Raw genomic sequence first — 12201 nt, 5'->3', positions numbered from 1 at the left:
TTAAATATTACATTTACATAAATAGTCAGACCTTTTACTCAGTACTTTGTTGAAGCACCTTTGGCAGCGATTACAGCCTTGAGTCTTCTTTGATATGACGCTACAAGCTTGGAACACCTGTATTTGGGGAGTTAATCCCATTCTTCTCTGCAGATCCTCTCAAGCTCTGTCTGGTTGGATGGGGACACAGCTATTTTCAGGTCTCTCCAGGGATGTTCGATCGGGGTTTAAGTCCGGGCTCAGGCTGGGCCACTCAAGGACATTCAGAGACTTGTCCCGAAGCCACTCCTGCGTTGTCTTGGCTGTGTGCTTAGGGTCATTGTCCTGTTGGAAGGTGAACCTTCACCCCAGTCCTGAGGTCCTGAGAGCTCTGGAGCAGGTTTTCATCAAGGCCTGATTGGTGGAGTGCTGCAAAGATGGTTGTCCTTCTGGAAGGTTCTCCCATCTCCACAGAGGAACTCTGGAGCTCTGTCAGAGTGACCATCGGGTTCTTGGTCACCTCCCTGACCAAGGCCCTTCTCCCCTGATTGCTCAGTTTAGCCGGGCGGCCAGCTCAAGGAAGAGTCTTGGTGGTTCCACATTTCTTCCATAGAAGAATGATGGAGGCCACTGTGTTCTTGGGGACCTTCAATGCTGCAGAAATGTCTTGGTACCCTTCCCCTGGTCTGTGCCTCGACACAATCCTGTCTTGTAGGTCTACGGACAATTCCTTCGACCTCATGGCTTGGTTTTTGCTCTGACATGCAATGTCAACTGTGGGACCTTATATAGACAGGTGTGTGCCTTTCCAAATCATGTCCAATCAGTTGAATTTACCACAGGTGGACTCCAATCAAGTTGTAGAAACATCTCAAGGATGATCAATGGAAGCAGGATGCACCTGAGCTCAATTTCGAGTTTGATATCAAAGATTCTGAATAATTATGTAAATAGATTTCTTAAAATACTGTTTTGGCTTTGTCATTATGGGGTATTGTGATGTCATTATGGGGTATTGTGATGTCATTATGGGGTATTGTGTGTAGATAGATGAAGAAAAGGTTTTATTTAATCCATTTTAGAAAAAGGCTGTAACATAACAAAATGTGTAAAAGGGAATACTTCCCAAACGTACTGTAAGTGGATGGCATACATTGAAGTGAAGTGGGAGCCCGGCCAATGGTATTTCTACCTCTGCCCATCAAGTTATATGGGGTGGCAGGGTAGCCTAGTGGTTAGAGCTTTGGACTAGTCAACTGGGAGGTTGCAAGTTCAAATCCCCGAGCTGACAAGGTACAAATCTGGCGTTCTGCCCCTGAACAAGCAGTTAACCCACTGTCCCTAGGCCGTCATTGAAGATAATAGTTTGTATTTAACTAGGCAAGTCAGTTAAGAAAAGGTCAAATAAAATTATATGAACAAGTTGCTTTGGATATAACAGAATACATTCAGACTCATACCATAGGTTTGTTAGAACAGCCCCCACAGGTAAAAACCTACCCTTCTGCGGGTGTGTGTTGCTGCTTCGGGTGTGCTGGGTGACGGTGTTTCAGTGGCCGTCTCAGAGGTGGAGCTGAGAGACGAGTTGCTGCTGGACAGCTCCTTGTCTTTGGTGCTCTTCCGTGAGGTGAGGTGTAGCAGGGAGGACACCAGGTCACTGGGGTCACGGTGCTCCTCGCGCTGGGGCTCCTGACGCTGCTTGTGGGTGCGATCGTTAGAGATCACTTGTGACAGAAGTATGCCGAAGGCCTGGGGCATTGCCTCTATGATGCGAGGGGAAAGGGGAGGACCCGGAGTTAATATTCATAAATTCAGCATTCAATTAAATTCAAGACTTGCTTCAAAGTATGAAGTAACGTACTGTAACTGTGCAGTAAAGCCTGGATGGCTATAAACTATGCTTCCTTATTTAAAAAATGATCATAATTACATTTCCCATAGGCCCTCTAATTGAAAACTCTTATCTATATAAAAACATATCTGAAGGTCCTTGGGGAAATGCAGTGTTTAGCCTAAACAGTATCCGTACCATGTATACACTATACCCAGTCAGGGGACGCATACTTTGGGACGTGTCTCTTTAAACACAGGGAGAGAAAATTTAAAAAAGAGCGGAGGTGGGCTAGGGTTGTCCATGCCTGAGGTTAGGCTAGGATGACTGAGGTTAGGCTGGGATGACTGAGGTTAGGCTGGGATGACTGAGGTTAGGCTGGGATGACTGAGGTTAGGCTGGGATGACTGAGGTTAGGCTGGGATGACCGAGGTTAGGCTGGGATGACTGAGGTTAGGCTGGGATGACTGAGGTTAGGCTGGGATGACTGAGGTTAGGCTGGGATGACTGAGGTTAGGCTGGGATGACTGAGGTTAGGCTGGGATGACCGAGGTTAGGCTGAGATGACCGAGGTTAGGCTGGGATGACCAAGGTTAGGCTGGGATGACCGAGGTTAGGCTGAGATGACAGAGGTTAGGCTGGGATGACCGAGGTTTGGCTGGGATGACCAAGCCACTTCTCAAGATTGTTTTTGTTCTTTCCTTGACCGCCCAGGCGACAGAGAGAACTCACATTCATGTAAACATTGTAGCAGAAGGCTGGGCAGCAGTTGGCAGTGCTGATCAGTGGAGGCTGCTGAGGGGAGGACGGCTCATAATAATGGCCGGAACGGAGCAAATGGAACGGCATCAAACACCTGGAAACCATGGAAACCATATGTTTGATGTATTTGATACCATTCCACTGATTGAGCCCGTTCTCCCCAATTAAGGTGCCAACCACCCTCCTGTGGTGCAGTTGTTGAAGTAGCCCTGGCTCTTTCAGGAGGAGGCTCCTACAGTATATTTTCCTCTCAGAGCTCGGTGGGTTGAAACAGCTGAGAATGCTTGCTCTAGTGAGTTCCACATAGCTCCAGTGAAACGGATCAAAGAGTCAACGGATGGCCCGGCCAGTGTGTGAGATAACGGAACCCAGCTGGACATGAACAAAGGTCTAGAGGACTCGGTGTCTGTCCCACAGCCTCCAACTAAAAAGAGCCATGTTTATCTACACTGAAAGATCAACATCAATATTATCACTGACTACACGCAAGACACTTTTCTCAAATATGCTGTAGTGATGGAGAGAATTTGAGAATCCCCCAATATTGTCATTGTATGGTATGGCGAAGTGAAATATCTCACCTTTTATATATACTTTCCGAGACAGTGGAGGCTGCTGAGAGGAGAAGGGCTCATAATAATGGCTGGAACGGAGCGAATGGAATGGCATCAAACCCGCTCCCACCATTACCATGAGCCCGTCCTCCCCAATTAAGGTGCCACCAACCTCCTGTGTTCTGAGGGTATTTTGAGTCTAGGGCTGCACCATTGACATGTGTAATATCCATATCACATGCAATATTTTGAAACGCCACTCAGCAGTGTGTAATGTCCGTTTGTATAGTTTACTCGTTTGTTGTCTCTCTCCTCTAGCGGCTGCTTCCCACACACACCAAGCCCTGCCCCCTGTCACTCAAGCAGTATGCTTCCTCTGCTGTTAGATCCAATATACGTTTGCATGCTGTTCTGTTAGGTCAAATGCACGCAACATATTGTTCCAAACAAGAACGATGGTGCTCTCTATGATTGTATTTCTATGATTCCAACAGGTCACCAAAGTGTTTTGATCTATATCGCAAGGCAAATTGCAAAAGCAGTATTTGGTTTAACAAAAGAAAATCGCAATGAAATGTTTTTCCCATTTTGTGCAGCCCTACTTGAGACATATTACTACATAAAATAAACACAGCTAACTTATGTGACTAATTAATGGAACTACCTTTGTCTTTACTCATCTCTTTGGCCAGTGAATCCAACTTCCTCCTGAGGGACTTCTTACGCTTTTGACCATCTAAGAAAAAAAATAAAAAACACTTGATAACATTCTACTGCATTCTACCATACTTGTCACACGTCATTTCATGACTCAATATTGCATTACCATACACAAATGTTTTCATCACTCATCACAATCACTCAAAAATATCCTTAAACAGACAACCCAAGCATAAATCATAATATTTCAAATGTGGAATATGAATCCTAATCCTAGTTTTCAATAGCACTGTTAAAGTCACATGTGACAATCCACACAAAAACATGGCCGGATATACTGTGTCTTGTCTTGTCTAACTCAATCCATATGTAGAAAGGGTGGTTCTAATGTCTGCTACTATTTCAGATTACATTTCATGTGTTTTTCCTGCAGTTGACTGTTTACTTTTCATGCTAGTGTTTTCTAAGTTTTAATGCTGTAGTTATTGCAAGTGACTGTTGATGGCAGTGCATGTCTATAGGGTGCCTGTCCCATGTTAGCCTAAAATAGTTAAGGCAGTAGCACACGAGGGAATGTAATCCAAGACAGAGCCTGGCTGACCAGAAACAGACCATGAGGTGAAGATAGACAACCTCACACCACGACAAGACAGTTGAAATAAATAACTCATACAGCTACATACCTATAATTTACTATCTTCTATAGAAAAAGTCATTAAATACACAGTTAAAACAGGGTTTTACAAATTGCTATCCATGCAAACACTAAATACACAGGACATCCTATGTAAAATACACAGAATAAACTATAAATTATTTATTACATTCAGTTTTGGTGTCAGTATCTGTTGTGTAACATTCAGACTTGTTGTGACAAGAATGTTTTCCAAGTAGCTTTGCTCGTTGAATGGAGAGATCAGGAGATAGTGGATGTTAGATGGCCTCCAAGCCTGAATAGTAGAGTACCTTTGGGGATGGTGATCTGGCAGCCCAGGTTGTATTCCTGGAGCAGCCTGCTGAAGGCCACTTCTTGCAGGCGGACTCTCTCCAGCTCTGAGAGGCTCTGGAGAGGCACAGGCTTCAGACGAACGCTCCGCCCTGACATGCTGTTCCACGTGAAGGCACCCTGTGGTGAGGAGACAGGACACACACACGTCAGAGAGGAAACAAGGGATACACACACATACACACATCAGATACATCTATCAGTACTGTTACTGGTCATGAATTTGTAAAGCAACAGATATTTCTGCCTGACCTGACAGTTGAGAAACTGGAGCACATCAATCATTTGACAATTCCCATGATTAATTCCCAGTTGATTTTAGCCTAATATGTGTTCAGATCTAGTTTGGTTTCTATTGTACAAATTATTTAAGGAACATACAAATTATTATTTCTTTCAACTCTGTAAGTAAGTATGAACCAGAGTTCATGTGAATAATCTCCCTGACAACGGATCTCAATGACGACGAATCTCCCTGACAACGGATCTCCCTGACGACAGATGGTTATTTTGCCCACTAAGGGAAGAGAATGTAAAAACTGGGTCATGCCAACCACTCTAAAAGGAAACAGACTCATGTACTTTCCGCAAACTGAACAAACCTTTACAAGCGAGACACATGCTATGTCTTGCTTGTTCTATGTTGCTGTTGTCTATATTGTAATTGTTTTTAATAACCTGCCCAGGGACTGCGGTTGAAAATTAGCCGGCTGGTTAAAACCGGCACTTTTACTGAAACGTTGATTAATGTGCACTGTCCCTGTAAAAATAAAAAATAAACTTAAACTCAAACTCAAACAAGAGCAAAACTAGAATTTAAAACACATTATCTCCCGACCTCCTAAATGAGAAGTGTGTAGGCCTAACAGGCCTAACAGTATAAAGAGCCTGTTCTGTTAAGTGAAACCCATTTACTCAGCCATTACCAAATATGTCTCTCTCCCGTCATCTCCCCTGGTCTATAATGAGGTCACAGTCCATGGTTTCAAAAGGCCATCAATAAAAGCCTAGTTGTTGTAATTTCCTCTCTGACTGGAGAACTTGGTGAATAACACAGCTGGATGGGCTGAAACTCCCACTGTGAGAGAGAGCTTGCCAGAGCACCATCCATGCTTAGGAATGTCAGACATTGAGCCCTGTGTTTCAAGCCTCATTACAGCCTCTCCCAGCTCTGGTTGGAGAGGTAAGTGCTGCTGACATACTGTAGGCCAACTCTCTCTGTCTAATGTTGAGATGGTGTTAAGTGTAAATTCATTATCGTCTGACAGTATCCAAGAACTGTGACATGGAGAGAGTTCAATACTGATCCAGCCACCACCATGCGTGGAGAACATTCCATACAATACAATTTGACTAACATTTCAGGCTTGAGAAAACTCACTGATTTACTTTTATAATGCAAATTCAAGACTAACAAAATAACAGTTAATGATCTATGATGAAAAGGACTCTGCTGAGTTAGTTAATAGGATGAACCCCTGTTGTGATCTACCAGACTAGGAAACCAGGAGTCCTCACTCGCTGCTGAAAACCCTGACCTCGGAGCATCTCTCTAATAAATCCAGCCAGCAGATTAGACTTCCTTTGATCTCATATGAGCCATGCTCCGAATCGACTTACGGGCTCATTATCAGGCTTTGCCTACACTACTGTACAGTAGCTTACTCTCTCCTGTCTTTACTTCACAAAGTCTAACTACTTTAACTGAGTTAATATCATGCAGCTGATACTGAACCATGGACATACAAGTACATCTAACCGCTCTGCTCAGGCATGCTCCACCTCTATGGCATTGGCTAACACCTCAACTGCAATCAGAGGTTCTGGGGATGGAGAGTAGAAATATAACAGCATAGAATAGAACAACTTGTTTTTTTTCTGTTGAGGAAACCAACAAACATAGACACTAGGCGTACTTGGGAGATCTAACGGAGATCTAAGGGAGATCTAAGGGAGATTCTAACAGATCTAACGGAGATCTAACAGAGATCTAAGGGAGATCTAAGGGAGATCTAACAGAGATCTAAGGGAGATCTAAGGGAGATCTAACAGAGATCTAAGGGAGATCTAACAGAGATCTAAGGGAGATCTAAGGGAGATCTAACAGAGATCTAAGGGAGATCTAACAGAGATCTAAGGGAGATCTAACAGAGATCTAACGGAGATCTAACAGAGATCTAAGGGAGATCTAAGGTAGATCTAACAGAGATCTAAGGGAGATTTAAGGGAGATCTAATGGAGATCTAAGGGAGATCTAAGGGAGATCTAATGGAGATCTAACAGAGATCGAACGGAGATCTAACAGAGATCTAGGGAAGATCGAACTGACATCTAACGGAGATCTAGGGGAGATCTAACGGAGATCTAAGGGAGATCTAACAGAGATCTAAGGGAGATCTAACCGATTTAAGGGAGATCTAACGGAGATCTAAGGGAGATCTAACAGAGATCTAACGGAGATCTAACAGAGATCTAAGGGAGATCTAAGGCAGATCTAACCGATTTAAGGGAGATCTAAGGGAGATCGAACGGAGATCTAACAGAGATCGAACGGAGATCTAACAGGGAGATCTAAGGGAGATCTAAGGGAGATCTAAGGGAGCTCTAAGGGAGCTCTAACGGACATCTAAGGGAGATCTAACAGAACTAAAGGAGATCTAATGGACATCTAAGGGAGATCTATCCATTCTACTGTATCAATCATGTTTCACAGCCTTGACGGCCTCCTGACATTACAGTGTTTACCTCAGCTCATTGTGAGGGTTCCTCCCCTGGTAGGGTGTTGAATCATTGAGTCATTTTCCCCAGTCCAACCCTCCATCGGCTACACAAGGGACTGATACTGTGTAGTACTTCCTTCCCTAATCAACAAACAAAAGATTGTCTCTGTTGCGATTCTCTCCATGTTCTATCCACTGGAGCCAAGATCTCTGCTGTAGCCAGAGAATGTGTTTAATCTCCCTTCTCTGCGTGCCAACCCATAAAGGCCAAAAACACACACACACACGTTTGGTGTTAATTATCCACAGCTGGGAGGCATCAACACCCAGTAATACATCACAGCACGTTATCACACGTTTCCACAATGTGGGATTGAACATAGAGTAAATGGGATAATAAGTCTGCCCAAACAATCCGGTTCAACAACATTACATCTTATTGTGTGGATACACGTGATATATTGTGAAGATTGTCGTCGGTTTTTCTGATATGCGAAAGTGGTCGAGAGGAAGGAAAATAAGATACATTCTGTTCTTCTTCTATTATTTTTACAAATCAAACTCAAATCCCTGCTAGTTAATTGGCTTCCGAGTGGCGCAGCGGTTTAGGGGAGGGTTTGGCCCGGGGTAGGCCATCATTGTATAATTTGTTCTTAACTGACTTGCATGATAAAAATAATAATATATAATAAATAATGGTTGAGGTTTGAGCAGGTGGCAGTCCGGGGTTGGGATCCAGTCAGAAAGTCAAATAAAGCCGTCAATACAACCCTTTCCAAGATTTAATACGTCTGGTAGGTAACTTAGCAACCACGTAATGGTTTACTTTCGCCTTGCAGTTTTACATATATTTACATAACAGGCTGTAGCATCTGTCCACACAATTACAGGGTATTTGTTTACAACCCACTCTGATTAAGATGAAAAGATAAGTGGGTTATGTACTGTATACATGGCAAGAAGTGGAGGCTGCTGAGGGGAGGATGGCTCAAAATAATGTCTGGAACAGAGTAAATGGAATGGCATTAAGCACATGGTGTATTTGAAACCATTTGTTACGGCTGTCGTCTGAATGAGACCAAGGTGCAGCGTGGTAGGTGTACATTTAGAATTTATTAAATGAACACCAAAAAAACAAGAAAGATAAACGACACGTAAGGTATAGTAGCGCTAAAATAGCAACTAACAAAAACAAGATCCCACAACAGAAAGTGGAAAAAGGGCTGCCTAAGTATGATCCCCAATCAGAGACAACGATAGACAGCTGCCTCTGATTGGGAACCATACTCGGCCAAAAACAAAGAAATAGACAACATAGAACCCATCAAACCCATCAAACTGAAAACCCATCAAACTGAGAATCCATCAAACTGAGAATCCATCAAACTGAGAACCCATCAAACTGAAAACCCATCAAACTGAAAACCCATCAAACTGAGAATCCATCAAACTGAGAACCCATCAAACTGAAAACCCATCAAACTGAAAACCCATCAAACTGAGAATCCATCAAACTGAGAACCCATCAAACTGAGAATCCATCAAAATGAAAACCCATCAAACCGAGAACCCATCAAACTGAGAACCCATCAAACTGAGGGAACATCAACCTGAGAACCCATCAAACTGAGAACCCGTCAAACTGAAAACCCATCAAACTGAGAATCCATCAAACTGAGAACCCATCAAACTGAGAACCCATAAAACTTATGGAACATCAAACTGAGGAAACATCAAACTGAGAACCCATCAAACTGAGAACCCATCAAACAGAGGGAACATCTAGATGTGTGTGCGTTATGATAGACTAATTTGTATATTACACCATATCCTATTCATATCAGCTTTAACGACAGCTCTCATCTGCTCAATCTGTTCCGATGTTCCTATCAGATCTCACTACATCAGACGAGGCTGTGGGAGGAGTTATAGGATGTAATGGCTGGAATGGAATTAATGGAATGGTATCAAACACATCAAACATATGGAAACCACGTGTTTGACTCCGCTCCATTCATTCCATTCCAGCCATTACAATGAGCCCTTCCTCCTATAGCTCCTCCCACCAGACTCCTCTGCAGTACATCCCATGGTTCACCATCCTATTCAGAGACAGTCTAGAAGGGCATGGTCCCACCATCCTACTCAGAGACAGTACAGAAGGGCATGGTCCCACCGTCCTACCCAGAGACAGTCCAGAAGGGCATGGTACCACCATCCTACTCAGAGACAGTCCAGAAGGCCATGGTCCCACCGTCCTACTCAGAGACAGTCTAGAAGGGCATGGTACCACCATCCTACTCAGAGACAGTCTAGAAGGGCATGGTACCACCATCCTACTCAGAGACAGTCTAGAAGGGCATGGTCCTCACATTGACAACTACAGACATGTGGACTAGACTCTCACATTACCCCACCACTCATAAAGCATCTCTCGTTGAACTGTTTAGTGTGACAGCAGTCTTGGATAAGGTTATTAAGGGAGGGTATACTTACTGGAAACGTTCTAAATTTAACAGGGTCACTAGATGTCATGTGATAGATTACATAAAATCCTTGAAAGATACCAGCATTTTGTTAGTTTACTGGTAAACATAGAAAGTTTCCAGTAATATCCCCTCCCTTTGCAACCGTATCCAAGACTTCTGTACTTCAGATTATGACAGGTGTCTGTAATTATCTCTGGCCCTCTGTTGGGCCTTATCACATTTAAGATATATGAAATCATTAAATAAGATGATAAATCAAATAAGATGACAAAGCTGTAAAACATTCTCCTAAATATAAATCATCAACTAAGTGATTACCATTTGAGTTTAATATGAGGGTTTCAGCATTTAATATCATATATATATATATATATATATATATATATATTTTACAATGTCAAAACTATGGCTGTCAATGTCTTGGGGTCAAACTGGTGGCAGTTATGAAGAAAGTCAATAGTTGGACAAGTTGCAGAGGTCATTGAAAATAATGGCATTGTTGATTAGATGCTTTTCATTAATTATGCTATATTCTCTTGAACCATATGGTCTGTCTACTAGAACCTAATGTACAATATGGACACATTTATAAACAATGAATACTATACCGTATATGAATACATTTGAAATAAAAAAAATAAAAAGTTATTCAAGCATAAATGACTAAAGTTATGACAGCTTGCCATAGAATTTTTGTTAATTAACAAAATTACTGAAGATTCCGGTAACTTTGGTAAATGAGCGGTAGCTTAGCAACCCTAGTCTTGGTAATGAAATGTTTACTTTGACTGTGTGTGTGTGTGTGTGGCAACAACACCTTGGATGAAAGCTACCAGCATACGGTGGCTGAGATAGGAGAGCAAGCAGAGGGATGATGATCAGTATAAAATCAGTAAGCATAGGAGAGATTTTCACTTCAGTAGTCAACTCTAATGTCTAATACAATTTATCTGAAGGTTATGATTGTATGTGTGAGTAGGATGGTACCTAATCATATCACAGTGGGGAAAAAAAGAGCATTCTATGAAATGGTTCAGTCACTTTTCCCTGAACAGCTTGAAAGACATCATGTAAACATGTCACTCTGACTGTTCATTCTTTCACATTAAAAGGAGAAACCTGGTTTTGAAAAGATTGAATGTGTCATTAAAGGGGAATGTTGTAAGTCATGCTAACCCTGAGTTCAATCTCTTCTTAAACATGATATGTGAAAACATTACGCAACTCAGTGGTGTTTTCTGTCCAATTACAGGTGAGAGGTGCTGCCCTGCTCACTAAACCCCACCTCAGAGGATGAAAGAACATTAACAGAGGTAACATACAGTACTGTACAGTATATAGCCATATGGTATGCAACACATAGCCATAAACCGCCACGTGTGTGAGTAGGGATGCTTATTCCTGTTACTAACAGTTCTGATAGTTAATAACATAAAATAGAATGGATTTCCATTCAGTTTCATGAAATAGTACTTAAATTCATCATGTAGTGTAATACTGTAGCATCCTATATGAAAGAGTTGCCACAATGTGCAGGTCCTTCAGTGGTCCATCCCCAATGCAATCAAAAAAAGAGAAAGCGTTAGCCATCACTCAGTGAGGTACAATGAGTAGACATGAGCAAGGGAAACACAAAGTAGTGAAACTGACAGCTCAGAATACAGCCATTAAGCACACTTGAGATAGGTATGTTGGGTGATGAATATTCCTCCCTGTTCAGGAAGCCATTGAACGGCAGTGTAGCCTAGTGGTTAGAGCATTGGACTAGTAACCGAAAGGTTGCAAGTTCAAATCCCTGAGCTGACAAGGTACAAAATCTGTCGTTCTGCCCTTGAACAGGCAGTTAACCCACTGTTCCTAGGCCGTCATTGAAAATAAGAATTTGTTCTTAACTGACTTGCCTAGTAAAATAAAGGTTAAAAAAAATGGAACATTTAACTAGTCCTGTTCTCCACAAAGACTTCAAACCGCGGCTTGACTCATTGTAGAAACAAATACTGAAAACAATACCAAAACCTCTACAAGTCCAACACTAATATAATTAACTAACAAAGTGGAAGAGAAACTGCCACCGTCCCAATCTGAACTAAACAGGATTCTGCACGCTGATCAATATTTATGACTGCACCTCAATGAGGTTATTTTCAGGTTGGTTGACTGTTCATTGACTTTCTGATGTCTGGGAAGTTCACAACCTGCA

The 12201-nt window shown here is 42.3% G+C and overlaps 1 protein-coding gene across 2 annotated transcripts in view; it reads right to left on the bottom strand.

Moving 5' to 3' along the window:
• Positions 1–12201, bottom strand: part of LOC109870908 (rho GTPase-activating protein 6) — a 67632-nt gene that overhangs the window by 19432 nt on the left and 35999 nt on the right. For both annotated transcript variants that reach the window (XM_020461608.2, XM_031801109.1), the window contains exons 2-4: positions 4753–4912; positions 3791–3862; positions 1480–1742 (exon numbers count right to left, since the gene is read on the bottom strand). In XM_020461608.2, the coding sequence (XP_020317197.2) occupies positions 1480–1742; positions 3791–3862; positions 4753–4912 (495 nt within the window). The remainder of the gene's footprint in view (positions 1–1479; positions 1743–3790; positions 3863–4752; positions 4913–12201) is intronic.

Source organism: Oncorhynchus kisutch, linkage group LG2 (assembly GCF_002021735.2).
Source record: "Oncorhynchus kisutch isolate 150728-3 linkage group LG2, Okis_V2, whole genome shotgun sequence".
NCBI lineage: Eukaryota > Metazoa > Chordata > Actinopteri > Salmoniformes > Salmonidae > Oncorhynchus > Oncorhynchus kisutch.
The sequence above is the reverse complement of the archived record's forward strand: the minus strand, read 5'-3'. Positions and strand labels throughout refer to the sequence as shown.